We start from the raw sequence: 19,436 nt of genomic DNA, 5'->3' as shown, positions 1-19,436 counted from the left end.
GGGTTATCGGTCGATAGTCGGTATCTGTAACTGTCGGTAAAGCAGTGTTACAGGCTGTCAGCTGAAATCCGTTGAAATTAAGTCAATAATTTTTACATTACTTTTCTGTATAGTGAATTTGCTACGTATTTCGTGAAGCTGATAGTTTCAATTTATTGAAATAATTTTAGCAATAGCAATATTAAATTATTTAACGATAATTTTTAACGCCTACCATACAGATTGAGTAATATTTAATTTAATCGATACGGCATATCATATCGTTCGTTCTTTGCAACACTAGGGCCGGGTCTTGTGCGATGACTAATACCGTTTCTCGTGCTGACAGCTGAGTGACGTCGTGCATCGGCAACCGGCAAGCGGCGCGCAGACCTCAGTAGTCAGTACAATATTGCAAGGAGGCACGTCTAGACCCTTCCACTAATACATAAATCGCGACACCGCACCCTTTTAATACCTGTAAAGTTTAATTATCTGAACTTCGCTATGGACGGTGCCGACACTTTGATAACTGGGCTTGCCAGCGGGGACCGAGCACCCGCGGATGCCGTGGTTCCAGAGGCAAGTATGAAGCGAGATCAGGACTCCGTGGATGATTTTGAGCACCTAGAGGGTGAGGGCAAGAAGGACGATATTAGTGACTCGCCGCTGCATAGCGCACGGAATACGACTCAAAGTTTCCTTGACATGGAAAGAGATGTGTTTCTAGACACACCTCGTGCTCCCTCCGTCACAGAAAAGTCGGAACACATCGCTGACAAATTTACAGATAGTGAATCGGATGCCGGCGAGTCACCTATGCACCGCCCAGTGCCAGCTAAAGCACGAGATCCCGAACCCGCCCCTCCTACAGACCCAACGCCTGTGCTGCCAGCTACTGTGACGATTCCAGCTCCTTCGCAAGAGAAGAAAGAACCTGAGCCGGAATTAATTTCTGACGTTGCCCCCATTATAAACGAAGTGAAGCCTGAACTTAAGCCCATGACTTCCCCTGACATTTTACTGAAGCCTTTAGAATCTAAGACTGAAACGATATCAACGGTTGTGGAGCCAAAACCTGCACCAGCGCAGCCAGCTACCGCACCTGCTCCCGTGGTTTCAGTTAAACCGAAGCCCGAGGCGCCTCGAGGGCCCACTGCACACATCATTGAGGCAGAGGTTATATTCTGCCAAATGGGACTAGGTAAGACTTTTAATTGCATATCATTAAAATTCCTAAAATTAGAAATTTATCATCATGTTCGTAAGTTTGGGAATTACGTCACTACTGAAATTCTGATTCAGATTTTTAATATTTTAGTGCAGTAGCGTCAAATTTATGATTGTCTTATATTAACTAAATGAATTGCTGTGTGTAAGATGACGGTTTCTAAATTCAATGGAACTAGTTAGTCATTATTGCAAATTTGTACCACACATTTGTACCTACATATTCGTCCAAAAGTATGATTTTTTTTCCGGAAACCCCTTTTTCGTGGTCCTAGCCTGATGAGTGTAGGGGCATCCAGGGGTGGGTGTTTAAGTAAGATTTAAGTTAGGCAGGTAGACAGAGGTGGCGGAACTGACGAAGCGGTAAGAGCATTGACCGGTGCAGCGACGGGCTAACGGCACCCGCTGAAACCCACGCCTCTCACTGCACGCGGAAGGAAGCTTTGTCTGACCTGTCGCGATCTTAGCTTTGTTCAATATTAAATTCAATATCAAGATAGGTTATTCTGGAGATTCACATTTTTAAATAGTATTTTTAATACTATTAATGAAATAAATGTGCTTTACTCATTATAATAACCATTTGAATGCCTTATGTTAGATAAACTCTTGGGAGTTTACCCAGGATTCAACTGCATAGCTAAGTACGAAAATATCTTTTTTTGTGTTAATTAAAAATCGATGCGTTCGTATTTCTTTTGTTGCGTGCTACGTGACTCAGCGATATTGATATATACGACACCATAGGTAATTTAATGCCTTACAAAACAAAAAAGAAACCTATATTCAGACCTTTATCTCATTTAGGTAATTCAAAAAGTGCAAACCTAATTCAGAGATATGCACTATCTTATCTTCGTATGTCTGCCATTTAGATTATGCGCATATATACGTGAACGTAATATTATTTCCACTGGAACCCAGAGTTTCCTGGGCAATGGATTTGATATGAAAAGATATCGGGATCAGCTGAATTTCAGAAAATATAAAAATCAGCAATCAGCTACGTCAGTTTCAGATACATATAACATGTTAAATGCGTCTTGTATGTTGAGTGCTAATTTTAGCAGTTCAGAAACGCAGCTCGCTCATAAGTGGAGAATCCTTGGCGGTGAGCTAACGTCCAATATACGTTAAGCATTTTACAAAATAAAATACGTAACGCATTCTTTTGGATATTCATATTTTTTGTGAACTATTAGTGACTGGACAATCATGGGATCAGGAGATGATGCAATTACACGTAAGTGTCGTTTCTTTTGGCTTATCATTTGGTGGTGGAATTTTTTTACTATTCCTTCTTATTATTTTCTTTATACTTTCAGATCTAGTTTCAAAATTGAAACTATTTTCGTTCATATATTTTGTTCAGTGTTCTATTATTATTTTTATTTAACATTTCACAAATTGTAACTTTATAATATATGTACTAGCAAACCGGCCAAGCGTTGCTGTGGCTAAGGTTTTTCTTATATTACATAGTAGCAAACTATTCAAGGGAAGGAGAATACCAGTCATGGGGACCACCATGCTTTTTTGGTGGTTATGCCATTAAATTGTAGCTTATGTGAAACTTTGGTACTTTCAACACAGTGACTATCAAATAATAAACAAATATTTTGCAATAAAATAATATTGCGGGTATAAATTGAGATGTAAGCTATCCTATCTTTTAAATTATATCAAACTACACACGGTGTGCAAATTTGATTGATATCGGTTCGGTAGTTTAGGAGTCCATAGCGGTCAAACAACGTGACACGTAATTTATATATATTAAGATTGTTGAAAACTATCCTTCCGTTCTGCACCTACGGAACAAGTTATTGTCAATTACTGAGTCATAACAGGCAAGGGTGCTCGTATCGGCGACATTTACCGGCGCCCTACTTTGTTTACTTGCGCTTAATTATACAACAAAGAGAAAATGAACTTTGCCAACATTGCTTGAAGGCCAAACCTCATATAGATAATGCTTTGTGTATTCATTAGCTGATTAAAGAAATTATAAACAAAAAGGTTAACTTTATCAAGCAGTTCGAGTGATCTGTAGGTATAGATGAATAAGTATTTAACGATTTTCTCTTGGCTTTTCTTTGGCTGTGAATTATAAATATGTTGGCAGAGCTTCGGGTTGTATGGATTTTCCGGAAAGGGGTAGACGGTTCGTTAGTGCTATAAAGGCTAGGTCTAGGGGACAGCGGCGGCGCGCCGACTCGATCGATAGACCGCACACGCGACGAAACAGACGAACTGCCTAGGATAAATACATTACTTAATGTGCAAATGTGCACTTTCATTTAGCATATAGTCGGAGTACAATAATAAAACTTAAATAAGAAAAAACATTTACATTTGTGAGACTTTATTCCATGCGTTTTAAGCCGAGGTGACTAAAAATTCGGGTTTATTGAATATGTCATAGATTTTGACAAGACACAAAAAATGGGTGTTCTAAGTTGATGACGTATCTATGTTTTTGTGTGTGGCGTAGCAACTCCGAAACGAATAGACCAATTATGATGCGGTCTTTTTGTTAGAATGCTGACGTGATGGTTCTTAGCTACAGTTTATGAAGATCTGTTTAGGCGTTTCAAGGTCAGAAGCTCTTTTTTGTGGTGGCAGAAATCTTATACGTAGTTAGTATTCAGTTTATTATAAACTAAACACTAACATTTGGTACAAGTGGTGATGGGGGTCGAAGATTGTTACTGATAATTGTATATTGATCTATAGTTATACAACCAAAAGTTTTAAATTACTCAGCAATGTACGACATATAGATAACCAACGATTATATTGGTGAATAAGCGTATGACTCATGGGGAAATTTTATTATTTCCTCCCTACTAGATAACTATCCGGACGTAAATGGGGTTGGTAGTAAACAACTTAATTTCAGTGAAAAATACCAATTCTATAAAATACAACTACACATGACCTTGGATCTGACCCACTATTCATATTTATGGCATAATAAAATCTGTTTAAGTGAGAGAGGTATGTCAAAACCGTAGCAGGTGGATCTGTGGTCTCTGCCTACCTCTTCAGGTAAAAAGGCATTTGAATAACATTTGTTAATTTCCTTAACTTAATAAGATAATTGGGAAGGGATCTTTTGTGTCGATTGGCGTCATGAAGTCGCGACTTCGTCTATGATACTGATAATGATAAATATATTGCATAAGCGGACGCAACCGTTTCGCCATCACATCTATTTATATTTCTTTTCAGTCGGATTTCTTCCTAGATACATGAAAATTGTAGTCGATACAATCGGTTTCTATATGATAATGCATGATGTCATAGCAATAAGGCTCTATTTGGTGCGCTCGTGCAAGGTAACTCATAGCTGACTCATTGATGACTATGTTCGTTACTTAATCTCCAATCTTCGAGCTATACCATGCTAAGTTATTTAGTACTAGTAGACTCGGCCAAGCGTTGCTGTGGCTAAGATTTTTGTTATATATTACATAGTTGATAGTAGTAAACTATTCAAGAGAAACGTCAGGAGAACACCAATCCACCATGGTTTTTTGGTGGTTATGCCATTAAATTGTAGCTTATGTGAAACGTTGGTAATTATTTTGATAAGGATCAATACCTAGGTACGAATAAAAAGAGCCTTTTCTAGCGGTGGTATTTTAATAAAAAAAATTAATAAAAGGCCGCTTATTGTGACGTAACTATAAAAGATAGAGACATGCTGTCATTTTTTATAGATAGTGATGTGTCCTGAAAAATTGTTATACATCATTTTGTTCTATCATTAATAGTTTTCGCAGCACACACGATTGAAGGAAGTTTTTTGTTTATTTTTTTACACCTTGGGTTAGATTATTCCAGTTTTAGTAAGCATCCCTAATTTTTTTGAAAATGAAACATAGCCTATGTCACTCGGGAATAGTGTAGCTTGCCAACGGTGAAAGAATTTTTGAAATCGGTCCAGTAGTTTCGTAGCCTATTCATTTCAAACAAACAATAAATCAAACCTTTCCTCTTTATAATATTAGTATAGATACCATATGCAAGGGATTTATTTATGTATTGTGTAGATAGGGTGTTAAAGATTGGTCTTATTTCTGTGTTATCGTTTAATGGGCAGGCGCAGGTGTCGTCAGCAGTCAGTCACCGGCCGAATGATATTTTTAACTGGCACTGTGACGTATATCACTCGATGTCGCTGCAACCTTTCGATGCATTGTTTGTTTGAAACTTAAATTTTCCACGGAATTTTAACATAATTATTATAATGTTATTGTAAATATTTGTTGTAGGTGGTCATATAAATTGAATATGTTGTTACACTGCGGTTGGTTGTATATTTTTATTGGGCTATCTATTCTGTTTCCGATGAGACAATGCCTATTGCCTTGAACTTGTCAGTTGTCAGTCTGTCGTCCTTGTGACGTAATACTTGTGGTCTAGAGCGAGTGATGTCAGTGATGTCTCCATGGGCGAGCTCCGGTAATTTCCTCCTACAAATTTCGGAAGTTTAATAGACTGATTTGTACAATTATTTACCCATTACCATATAACAACGCACAATCTACGAATTTTTGTTTGGCTCATTAAAGTTTGGACATCTGTAGGTTGGATGTACCTAATTGCTTACTTGTGACTCATTCTTAATTCCTAGTTCGAACGAAAATATCTACGGAGATTTGTACATACCTTCTCTATCACTTATTTAATTTTAACAATTTTATTACAGGGTTTCCTAGTGCGTGTATCATTTGTGTTGTTATTTTTACAATTAATTTCTAACCTATATGTACTGTATATCTATGTATCACACATTTATTGAAACATGAAATCGGGTGGTGGTGTACTGTACATAGACAACGCTTATTGCTGTTACTAACCTAACTTAAAAGTACTATCTTTGTAAGCAGTTGGTAAGCGGTAAGAGTGTAGTACGGGGTAGTGGGTCTAGTGTAAGGTATACCTATCGCGTAATGTACAGGCAAAATATGTAATGCAGCATGCCAGAAGTAGAGGGTGCGCATTGTCTGTGCGCATGCGCGGGTCGAGTGAGGGTGCGGTGAGCGGGGCGCTGCGCCGCGACCGCCAGTATCGACGCGAGTGTGAAGCGCGGCGCGCGCCAGTTTAGCCGTTATCGGCTTTAGTAATTACGTAAAGAGTCAGGATGGCGAGCTCGGGACCCTCTCTCTGCAGCGTACTCGACCCGCGTAAGTGTCGCGGGCTTCGCTTCGCTTTCTCTCTATCGCGACTAACCCGCTAACGCGCAGCCTTCTATTGCAGATGCTTGGTTCGACCCGCAGAGACTACACCCTGAAGGTGAGTGAAGGAGGGCACGCGCGACGGGTGACGAGGACATTCCGAGCGCCGCCGACGCTAACGGGGTCCCGTGTTGAGTGTGCTTTCAGTGTAACGATGTCACAAATAAAGAAGTAACAATCGATCGAGTCGGTGAGTCCGGGCCGAGACGTCCGGCTCCGAGCTACTTGACACCACTCTGACAACCAACCGTCACATGTGCAATGTGTCACTTCTGTCACTAACTCACCACTAACAACTTCTAGCCAGTCCAGGCCACCAATACTGATTTTATTACTAGATATGGCACACTTCCATTTGCTAATAATTTTGTTCCCCAAATATCGTTGGTCTAGAACCTGGCGATGTTGCTTAAATGTTGTCCTAATTTTGACGTGAATTCGGTTTCACATTTAATTTCAGAAAAAACATTAATTTTGGAACTAACATTACAAAAAGTACACGCAAAACCTGTGTGATAAAGATCACGTACCAAATTGACGAAATTATTTGTACTTCAAAGTAAAAGCTACTAATTCGTTCTACCGTCTTTCAATATTTTTACCAAATACATTCCAAACTTTAACAAAGCTAATTAATTTGGCCTGAATTAAAGTTGTGATGAGATGCTCCGTGTTTGTATACGTTGTGGTTTTATGGTTGCTAATTGTAGGAAGGTTGTATTGTTCGGTGTTCCCTGGCGAGTCGGACGTAACACGATCTCGCAGGTGACTACTGCCTAGTGTCTGCAGTTGACAGCCTACAGGCATTTATTGTTAGTATTAACTATAGTTAGATAAAAAATTCGGAGTAAAGATTACTTCACATGTTTTATTGGTCTTCATAGTTTATCATTGTGAATGATTTCAAAATCTAACTGTGTCAAAGAGTGTCTAGTGTCGTCATATTTCAAGTCGATGTTATCAAATATTGATAAAAAGTTTTATTCCATCAAAACGAAGAAAGAGCGTACTTTAAAACGATTGGGCTGTAATTACACATTATTAACTTATATATCTATAATATTGTATGCATAGTATATCACAATGATTTTGCAGATTATTACATATTTTTATGTTCATAAATCAATTCTCTTTCGAAGAGGGTTCTCGTGATGACTGTTTGTTTTTTTATTAAGATCAAGTTATAAAGTCTAAAATGGATGTCTGACTGTTTAAATGGTACATTAATTTAATGTTAACCCATAGAAATATTTATACATATAAACATCGATAAATCACACTAATAATTATTCAATAATAGTAGAATTACTTGAATTTTTTTCACTTAGCGTAAATTTTTTCGCAAACTACGATGTTACACGCACTTGAAGAATGCATTATTAAGATTGCTGCTTTAATAATGAATGAAACATATTGCGGATCGTATTTTATTGCTGATGTAGATACTTTGTTCTAGGCGTACAATAAATTGCGGATGAGGCGGTCCCCAGTGAATAGGTCTATATATTTTATCTAGTCGTTTGAATGCACTTTGGTCCGTTGCTCTAATTACGTCTTTTATTTTGTCGTTCTAGCAATTCGAGTTATAAAGAAAAAACTTTTTAACCGGATTAAAGTTATGTATTATTATAAATTTACAATTATTTAACATAATTTTAAATTTATCCGACGTTTCGCGTGCTTTACAGCGTGCGTGGTCACGGTGACTGAAGAGTGAAGACAAAAGGTGTTGGATCATGGATGTCAAAAAGTATCACAGCTGTAGAGAAAGTTGCATTATCTGTAATTATTTCCCCGGAGTTGGTATCGACTAAAAGATGGAGGGTTTTGGCAAAAATGGCTCACGGTGTCCTCTATTTTCGCGGATTGCGCGAAATATTTTTAAATACTTGTAAATTTATAATAATACATAACTTTAATCCGGTTAAAAAGTTTTTTCTTTAAATGTGTAAAGGTTATGTCAATCAAAGACAATACTAATTAGAGTTATAATAGCAGATCTGAGAACGAACGATATAATATGGTGATCTGTGTGTGCCGGTACTTCCCAGTCAGTCTAGTTGAGCGGTATTTTTAACGCTGTGACCGGCGAGCATTGTATTTCTGTTCCTAATGCTTCCAAAGCCGTGTCGTCTATCGCCTTATGATCCACTCACTCATCTTATATGAGATTTACAATAGTATTATTACAACTATTTGGAACGACATACTTTAAGGGTTATTGGAATGTATGTCTTGTGAAAAGTTTTGAAACCCGTGCCTTATTAAAATTGTGTGGTTTAAAATTTCGCCTCTATATAATCGAAAAAATTTCGTACAACGTGTAGTCTATCTTTGTTACAGTACCGGCGAGATAGTCCGAGTTCTATAAATAATACATTACACAGTTGACACGCTAAGAATCCATCGTAGAACATGCGGTCTCAATGTGTCTCACTTCGCACCATTCATCATATGTGAACATAAAATCTAGCTTTGTCGGCTTTATGTACGAATATTTCATAATAATATTCTCATCAATCTATAAACCATTTGAAATCAATTATGTAAAATTGGCCTAATTCAGCACAAGTTTGAAAGACACAGTTTCCATAAAAATAGGGTATAGTTTTTGCGTATTAATTAAAAGGCAATAAAAGCTACTGTTCGTATACAAAGGCGGAATATTGCATGAGTTTGCAAATCATGAAAGTATAGGAGGTCAGACAAAGCCAGTCCACTTGATGTTGGATCGTCGCCAAACGGCGATCGATAAGTTAGCTGCTTGTTTATTTTTTAACTTGATGCCTGACGGTATTCTAATCCTCAGTCATGGTTTCGGCGTTTTAAGTTAAATATAACAGTGCTAGTTACTTGTACTACCTACTAAACTCGTATAGGTAGAAGACAACGTAACCGAAAGTATTAAGGCCTTTTTTTTAACTCTATTTAGACAAAATAATCCTTAGTCAAATTTTTGTCTAGCATTCTTTTAACGAGTGTTTTCTGTACCTGGTATCAGATTTGTTTTTTTTAATGGCCTGGCAATGATTTTCTATAGAAAGATTGCACATATTTACCGATGTGTTGTCACTGGTTTTAGATATGCAATATGCATATACATTTTTCATATGATGTCGTAGATGTGTATGAAGGTCAGTTTTATTGACATTATGGCCGTCATTAACGACGAGCATAGATGTGGCGTAGAAAACTCCTTGCCTGAGAAAAATGAAGGTCATTCATTCATTTTATCAACTAAGTCATACACTGGATCCAGGTGAACGTCATTTAAAATCTTAACAGTTTTAACTAAAGCAATCATCTGTTTTTGGTCATCACAGCGTCACCCATCGATTTTTATATAAAAAAGTGGGTCAGTTTGTGTTCAATGCCCATGGAATCGGTACGAAGAATAAGTCGAGTCACCGGCGGTTTAATGTTTCCTGACGTCAACAAAGTGAGAGCGGGCCCAACTCATTTATTGTTTGAACATACTTATCGTTATTTATCATGACATGACCTCTGCAGTCGTAGGAGATATATTTATTTTTATTATGAATATTGAAAAAAATATTGTTCATTCAACTGTCGTTATGCACGCAATTGGCAAAGAAAAACGCGTTTTTATAAAAATATCTTATCTGCAATCAGCGGCATGCGTGCGCCAAGGACAAGGCGATGCGACATAGTTACCAGCGCCGACGCATCGTTTTATCGCCATAATATAATTCTCGGATGTTACGGAAATACTAAAGTATACATACATCTCTTTTTATCATAAAAACTGAAACAACCTTGGTAAAACAAAGGCAGCAATAAAATTTCAAGCTACATAAACTCTCTCTTATATATTTGTTTTATAAAACAATTATATTAACGTAAATTTATACTATGCAAGTCATATAATAAGCTCCAGGAAATAAAAGGGCCAACTCTATTCACGATATTTTGCAGTGGTTTTCCTAAATGGATATTACTGCAAGTAGCTCATTAGCTTGACTATAGTAGGTATTCAAAGTCAAAATACATTGAAATGGTAGCACCAAAATAAAAACATTGATTTTTTATTTATACATTCTATAAATAAATTTTGAAAAAAATCAGGTTATTCAACTTGTGCACGAAGGTGAATATAAATAAATGTATTATCGTTTTTATATTTCCATTCTGATCGACATTTGCTTATCTTGGCATTACTTTTTATTATACAACTAGTCGTTATGATGATCTAGAAAACGAACGTTCCAACGTGACGATGCAATATGCTTCTTCATGTATCCTTAGTTTCGATCTCTCGTTATATCTACATTGTTTGTTAGCTGGGCCCCGAGGTCTCACCCGTTTGACTAACTAGTAGCCTTCCCATACAAATGGGTTATCACTTATCCAACACAAGGTTTTTTTTCACTTGGCCCGATATTTTCTTAAGATAAGTGCTTCACTTACCACAATATATATTGTTTGGTTATCCGCTTTTGTCTCACATAATTTAAACTGAATTACAAAATATTAGACGACGTTTAATTACTATGTACATAATTATCAAATTGGCAGCTGATTGATAACATCTACATATCAGTTCATACCTTATCATTCTTGCATTAGATTGAATTTTTGCTTGTGTATCACTTACCAGTGTCGACGAAATCTCGTCTCATAATGATGTTGCTAGTTGTCGATGAAACTTTACTTCTATTCACGTTTTGAGGTTTTTCATCGTCGATTATCTTGTTCTTCTTTATTACTGACAATTGACAGTCAATTAAAATAACCATTTATTGTTTCGGTTTTCGGTTTGACATAATACTAAGCATGTAGGTAGATAATTAATGCATATAAACTGCCCTGAAAGTAGCATTGACCTGTGCATCGTCCCCTCACTCTTCTCACTTGGACGTTCCTCCCGCGCAATCGTTAGCAATTTATGTTTATTTTGGCAACACATCTCTGATCGATTGATGCCATCAATGTTTAGAGCACGCTTGAATTATGACCCTTGTGACTTTAATACGCTTCTTATGAATATGCACTCCCGGGCCAAAATAAATTTTTGTATAACGACGATGTTCAAATGGTAAGTACTCTATTCAGAGCCCTGCAGGTTAACTTTTGACATACATACTGCATTCGTTTTCGCTTTTACTTGTCTTAAAAAACGCAAACTTGACCTACAGCAAAGCTTTTCACGCACACAGTCTGATTAAGAACTGGTTATACACAACTACTATTCGCAGTTTGAGTGTCAGGGAGGCTGAAACAAGTTGTTCATAGCATTTCACAAAGCTCGCTACTTACGTAAAAACTGAAATTGTATCTGCAATTTCAAAAAGATGTTTAGGTTTATTCTAGATCGTGTGCATCTTTAACTTCATTAATTACAAGTCAACAGAAGTCTGATACATTATCGTATTGTAACGCTCAATTATTAATTTTATTATTATTTATTACTATTGACATCAATAAGTATAAAATAGTTATCCCGGGTTATCTGTAGGGTGACAATATATGATAGTTTCTGCGGAATGAAAGGAAATTATACTCTTAAGATATCAATTCTCGAATATCATATATTTTGGAGATGAAACCCAAGTAAAGCGATAGATATCCAACAATATCAGACGTCTTGATAGAAATGTATTGACGAGATATCCGGTTGCGCGGGCGCGCGTGGAGTCAGTAGTGTGGGTGACGTGTGCGTAGAAAGTCAGCATCGTGGCAGTACGCGGCGCTTCGAACGACCACTTCGCCGACATGGCGCGCCCCAAGCAGTCGCCTCGCCACGCCGCGCAGTACGTTGAACTCCCACCGCGAGGACCAGGTAGAATCCTTAATCCTTGTTATAAGAAACGTCGGTTTATCACGTCCTTAGCAAGGGACAGTGAAGTGCTTTTGTGCGACGTATTTTAGTGGGGTGCAATAATCGCGATGATTACGTGGACACCATATTGTTGGATACCATTGATTCCGTTGTGCGTTTCGCATTAAACATGGCTTTATATCGTAATCCAGATCATCCGTGTCCAGTTTTATCTTATCGTTTAGTCAGTTTCTGTCATATTTTCTAACTTTTGTTGATTTCCACGTTATATTTGCGTACGTCACGTGCGATGTTACATGCGATGATGCGAATCGTTCTCACTAGTTTACATGGAAAATTTTACTTTTACTTTCTATAAAGCTACCGCTAGTATATGTATTCATTAAATAATGATGGATACATATAAACGCCAGAAAGCTCCCTTTTTAATAGCCATATGGGTCTTTTAACTTAATGGGGATTATCATTGATTCTTATATGCATTGTATACGTATGTGAACCACGTAGGCGAGTTCCCGTCCATTTATGACCGGTTTCCTAAATGTTGTTATCGGCGTTCTTGAACCTGTCGCTCAATAACTTACTGTAAATTTCACTGATAAAAGTTATTCTGCTTGATTCATAAAGTGATCAAATTTATTCGCAATTATTGTTTAACAATATTTATACATAATTATTAAATCAAGGTATAAATATTCGTAACTAATAGATAAATATTCTGATATTCAAAGTTTCATGGAGTACCTTTGTCATGTGTCAAAAACTCCATGAGGGAATTTTTACACGTAGCGATTTTAGAAATGTAACACCTGTACACACAGAGGAGTAAGTAAATAAATTGTCATTAACGAAATAGCCACCATTTTACGGGATACTATTATTTTATTAAATTGTTTTTGCTGTGTATTATTTTACAGAAACGTACATTTTTAGTTATTATTTTGTTCTCCGGAATAAAAATAATATCATTATCACGAGTGTGTAATACTGTTAGCATATTCTTATTAACATGGCATTCGCGTGTTATGAGCGATTAGCAGCTCAGTAGTCACGGGTCGCGGCTGGAAGCTAGGAGCATATCTAAGGCTTCACAGGAAGTCCGTACCCCGGTCGGAGACATGAGTCGAGCTCACGTAACAAAACCTTACACCCTTCTATTCTAAACACGTTTATTAGGCATACGCATATGCTTTCCATTTTTGGTTACTGAAGATATCATTCTTTCGTAGTCATAGTCTTAGACGGTTTGAATTTTAATTACTGGATTTTTGAAGTTATACTTCTTTAGGCGCGTTATGAAAAATTGATGAGAGTGAAATTTTACGATTGCGCGCGCACCGTGACACAAAGTTGTCAGTGTGATTATAGCGTGCGCGAGCGAGATGGGAATAAGACGATCTACAAGTAAAAAGAAATAGAATATGCGTGAAGCTAGCAGCTATGCCAAGAATTTTGAATGATCATAATGACCTTTGTAGTACCTTTTAAACAAATAAAGGAGTTTTAATTATTTTTTCAAAGAAATTTAGCAATACTTTTTCACAAAGACCTATTGTTACTTAATTAAAAGGTTATGAAACATACCTAGTTATTAAATTGAATGAATAATATAGTAAAATAATAATTAATATTAATTAATAATTGAATAATATACTAAATATTATATTATATTTATTATTAATTATTATTTAATATCTAAAAAAAATAGAGAAAGCCAAAGAAGTATAACTTACGCGCGTACATAAGTACACGCACCCTTTTTTTAAATGTTGTTGTACTTTAAATTAAGAAGCGTGGCTTGTTCATTGTTCAAGTGTTGGATGGTTGTCTGTGTTACAGTGGAGGCGCTTGTATACTGGCGCAACGCAGCACGATCGGGTGCAGCGCTGGGCGCGGGATTAGTCCTGCTGGTGGCACTGGCCCTCTGCTCTGTGGTGTCCGTGTTTGCCTACTGCTCACTGCTGGCACTTTCCGCCGCTGTCGCTTTCCGTATCTACAAAAATGTTCTTCAGGCCGTTCAGAAGACCAATGAAGGACACCCCTTCAAGTGAGTACATATACTTCTTATCTATATATATGTATATATAAAAATGAAACCCGTTTTCCGTTGTCACGACATAACATGAAAATGGCTTGACCGATTTGTCTGATTCTTTTTTTATAATATTCCTTTGAAGTACGAGGATGGTTCTTACGAAGAGAAAAATTTGAAAAAGTCTAAAAACAACACTTTTCTATATTCCCATACAAAATATTCGTAATAATATTTAAAGGCAATTTGAACTTTAATACCATATCATAAAGTTCAAGTGTCAGTGGAGGGGTTCCGGGAAGGTTAATTTTTATTTTTTGACATAATGTATTTGTTGTATTATCAACTTTCTTTTTTTATCTTACTAGCAAGACCGGTGTCCCGAATAGCAGAATAAGTATTAAAAAAAAAAGAAGAATCGACTGTTAGGCGGTACGATGTTCGCCGGGCCAGCTGCTAGTAATCTATATATATTTAAACTAAGTAAATTCATAAAATATTACACTCGGTAATTATTAAAATGAATTTAGGTTAGCACAATAGACAGCTTGCTTCGGGTCATTGACCTTAAATCGTTATGGACTCGAGACTTGACGATATACCTTACTGTAGGAAGTTTCTTATATGTCACAAGGATCGGTTTACAAGAGTATTTTATTACTATTTTTTGTTAGTACATTTTAACACTATAATAGATTTTTGTTGGAAATGCAATATAATAATAGATTATATGACCGTCAACCGCTAAAGTTTTTACCACCTTCGGCCAAAATTGGTGAAAAGCGTTCAAGTATTACGTCACGCAATTTTTGGAGATTATTGTCCCCCCCCCCATGCAACGCGCTATAACGTTTTTCTGTACCCAATAGTAAAACGTTTCGTGACCACCAAGTGACTCTTTATACCTAAAAGTAACCATTATGTGGTGTAAAGTACTGGAAAGTCGAAAATAATATTAACAATAACGCGTAATTCAATCCCCGCCCCGCATCGTTACCCCCCCACCCCCCCCCCCCCCCCCCCCCCCCCCCCCCCCCCCCCCCCCCCCCCCCCCCCCCCCCCCCCCAAATTCATTACCTAATACTTGAACGCTGCCTAAGTAGAACACTTGTATTTCTTTCTTATAATTACATTGGATGCTTAAAATTTCAGATGGCTCCTGGAACGGGACGTGAGCGTGAGCGCGGAGCGGGCACAGGCGCTGGCCGCCTCCGCTACGGCACACCTTAACGCCGCCCTGCACGAGCTTCGCAGGTAATAACATTGGTAAACCGAAATAGACATTTATAACTAACAATAATACATGTACATTTTGACATAGTTTCAGTTTGCATACAATCTCGTTGGACACTTAAAATTGTTTTCCACTTTACAAAGAATTTTCATCACTAAATTACGAATATTTAAATGATATACTATGGATCAAGTGATTGTAGGATATTCTAAAAGTCCGCGTATATTGAAATATATCCAATTCGGTTGTTATAGTCACTAATGTCATTTTCGACAATGACAGTAGGCAGGAATTTGACAGTTTACTTTTATGGAACCTAGAAAAAATGTAATCTTTTAAATAAGGTAAGCTAGTCGTCGCAGGTTAGATAGAGACGCAAAATTGATTTGATTAGAAACATTGGAACCAAAATCCTTAAGAAAATAAGTGTATGAACAGCTACAATCACTGGCTAAGGATATATATACTAAGAACTATACAGCTTCTCAACCTTAGTCATTTAGGCATTCGGGCCGATCAGACAGTGGTTAAGACATGTCGAAGAGGTGGTCAGACGAACAGCAGCACCCTCCTTTTTCACAGTTTTATACAAATCAGGGGTATCAAATGCAATAGCTTTCTAATAATATGTTGGTGTTAGGTTGTTCCTGGTAGAAGATCTGGTGGACTCTCTGAAGTTTGGAGTTCTGCTGTGGTGCCTCACATACCTCGGGGCATGCTTTAACGGCATCACGCTCGTCATACTCGGTAAGTAAAACCATTTTCACAAACTTATTATATACAGTATTGGTGATTTGACGTATTCCCGTTGGAAGTTAATACCCCCATATGCATTATGAAAAGTTTTTGAATTATCACGTTTTATAGTTTTTTTTTAAATAAGCCACGAATGATCATCAAAAATTTATAAAAAAAATATATTTTAAATCCCGTTTTAATTCTGATTTATAAAAATTAATAAGTATCGGTCCAAATGTTATATTTATTATTTTTATATAATTTAAATATTTTTTCCACAAAAATGGCTTTGCAAATAATATTAAAAACATAAACAAATTTCTTCTTTAGCTTTCGAACATTGCATAACAACTAAGAACTTATTGGTATAAAATAATGATTATAAAGAAAGCAGGCAGGAAATTAGTATTGGAACTAAATATACGGTTCTTTAAAAGTTCCGTAAAATTAATTAGTAGACCGGCCAAGCGTTGCTGTGGCTAAGGTTGTTAGGTTTGTTATATTACATAGTAGTAAACTATTCTAGGAAAAATCCTAGGAAACGGTAGGAGAACACCAGTCATGGGGACCACCATGCTTTATGGTGGTTATGCCTATAATTGTAGCTTATGTGAAACTACTTGGTACTTTGATTGGAACGTTCAACACAGCGCCATCTGTTAGATGGTGACTATTAAATAAGAAACAAATATTTTGCAATAAAATTATATTGCGGGTATAAATTGTGATGTAAGCTATCCTATCTTTTAAGTTAGATCAAATTGCACACGGTGCAAATTGATATCGGTTCGATAGTTTAGGAGTCCATAGCGGACAAACAACGTGACACTTAATTTATATATATTAAGATTTAAACAATACGTCAAGTAAATAAAACAAAAACACAAATGAAATTACAAAACAATTATACTTTTTTTTAAATGTTGCATTTTTGACTTATTTTGAAAAAAAAGGCTAAATACATGATAACTCAAAAATGGTTCATATGTATCTGTGGCCATAGGTACAGGACAAGCAATTAAATTATTAAGAAACCTTGAAGGCACTATTAAAATATGAAACACTCGATATATGAATGAATGTACTTTTCACTGTCTGATCTATGACCACAGATATATTCCTAACGGGAATTACCAATTACCCTGAACATTTAGCAGTGTTGGCTTAGTGGTTTAAAAGTGCGAAACAAAATAAAAATAATAACATTAAATTACACAGTGTTCTAAAAAAATCACATGTTTCTATCAAATCCGTCACTTTACCGACTGATTAATTTGAAATTTAAAACATGGATTTTTTTTAATGTAGTCGTAAAGTAATAGTTTTTTGTTACAACAATATAAAATTAATTTTTGGTTATTTTAACTGTTATACTAAATATTTGATTAAATGTTTCCGTTTTCAGGCTGGATAGCGCTTTTCACGCTGCCTAAAGCTTATGAGATGAACAAGGCGCAAGTTGACGCCAATCTGGAATTAGCGCGCGCAAAGATCAACGAGATTACCGCTAAGTAAGGGTTTTTAATCCCCTAATGTACTTAATTATGTATTTTAACCCAACTTAAAAAAAAAAAACCGGAATGTTTGGGATATTGTAGGAATTGTTAAGTCCAAAAATTTCTCGGAAACTAAAAGTTATATCGAGATGATACTTTTTAAATGATATAAGGTGTATTTTATGTAAGGAAATATTCCCAGTTGAACATAGGTTCAGTAGTTTGTAATTTATGGGTATTCAAACATTTTTTCCTTTCCAGCTGACAAGTTTTCAAAGTTAGTTTAATTTTTTAAATTACTTCTTATTTTTCAGTTTTTTATTATATATTATGTTTATCTATACTAACTTTCAGTCTATTGATTTATTTTATTTGTCTATTACTTTCACGCTCATAGCAAAGAAATCATAGTAATAAGACAGATCACTTTAAAACATATTAATATATTAAATTGTTGGTGAATAGTCTAGAATAGCCCTTGCAAAAATTAAAACTGCGAGTCGCTACTAAGTTTGTTAAAACCGTGTTGGAGTTGTATCACAGGAGTTATACTTAGCGTTGTTTTCGATTGTGAATCTTACCCTGAGTCGGCATAGAAATTGTGCGACGTTATTTATTTACTAAAGTGTACATTTAATGTTTTAGGGTCCGCGCGGCTGTGCCCTTGGGCAGGAAGACAGAGAGTGACAAGGAAAAGTAGAGCGGGGAAGTATGCGTGTGAGTGAGTGAGCACTACGCTCAGAGTAGCGCCGGAGTTTCACTGTTTGTTATATTTATTATCTACTATTAAATACCTACTTTATGTGTAAAGCTTTATGAGACGAGTCATGCGGAGATTATTATTGTATTTGCTTTTTGAAATTTTAAATTAAAATAATTGTCGAACCAAATGTTGTTTTATTGTAATATCAACAAGATAATATGTTTCTGTGTCTGTATATTTTTGTTCTCTCATGTATTTGTCCTACCAATTAGTCACACACTTAAAAGAACCCTACTGTGTAAGAGACAAAATCATTTTGCGACAGGCCTAACCCACTATCGCCAATAGAGTTAGCATGGAAATGGTCAGGTGACGAAGCGTGAGCTAAGTTTATTCTTATAAAAAAAATTTTGGGGACGGATTGCAGCTACAGTTTGTCAATGATTATCTTAATGGATTTGTAGTGTAGTTTATAACTATTTCCATAAATTTTTAAATATCGGCGAATTGCTTTCAAGTTAATGCAATGATTATTTTTGAAGTTATACTTCTTTAGGCGCGTTATGAAAAATTGATGAGTGAAATTTTACGATGCGCGCGCACCGTTACATAAAAATTAACAGAATGAAGTTGCCCACGTAAGATGCAACGGCATTGGACATAATAACAACATTCGAATAATAATAGAATTTATGTTACACTTAATGTAGTCTTACATTGTAAGACATTAACAGAATAATAATAAATATTTATTTATTTAATTTATCAAATGTAAACTGAACTTTATTTACTATAATGACTCCTTTTCCAGTCTTTGATTATTTAATTGTAATTAATTAATTATTTGATTGCAATCAAAAACTATTTTAAAAAATGCTAAAGTAATAACGTATAACTTCTTACGCGCGACAAGTACACGCACCCTTTTTTTCTATTTAGTTGTCTGGTTATATTGGTACTTAATGGATGTAAAGCAGC

General features: G+C 36.1%; 1 protein-coding gene across 7 annotated transcripts; it reads left to right on the top strand.

Moving 5' to 3' along the window:
* The first annotated feature begins 115 nt into the window (after positions 1–115).
* On the top strand, positions 116–18,645 carry LOC125052173 (reticulon-3-B). Of its 7 annotated transcripts, none has more exons than XM_047652805.1 (7): positions 116–1,183; positions 6,478–6,513; positions 14,095–14,302; positions 15,440–15,541; positions 16,162–16,268; positions 17,665–17,770; positions 18,401–18,645. In XM_047652805.1, exons 1-7 carry the CDS (start codon positions 487–489, stop codon positions 18,453–18,455), a joined length of 1,311 nt encoding a protein of 436 aa, XP_047508761.1. In that variant the 5' UTR covers positions 116–486; the 3' UTR covers positions 18,456–18,645. The 7 variants fall into 7 exon arrangements, with proteins under 7 accessions (XP_047508761.1, XP_047508762.1, XP_047508766.1 ...); XM_047652810.1 differs by lacking the exon at positions 116–1,183 and adding an exon at positions 2,294–2,452; XM_047652807.1 differs by lacking the exon at positions 116–1,183 and adding an exon at positions 6,249–6,404.
* The last annotated feature ends 791 nt before the right edge of the window (positions 18,646–19,436 follow it).

Source organism: Pieris napi, chromosome 9 (assembly GCF_905475465.1).
Source record: "Pieris napi chromosome 9, ilPieNapi1.2, whole genome shotgun sequence".
Lineage (NCBI taxonomy): Eukaryota > Metazoa > Arthropoda > Insecta > Lepidoptera > Pieridae > Pieris > Pieris napi.
The sequence above is the reverse complement of the archived record's forward strand: the minus strand, read 5'-3'. Positions and strand labels throughout refer to the sequence as shown.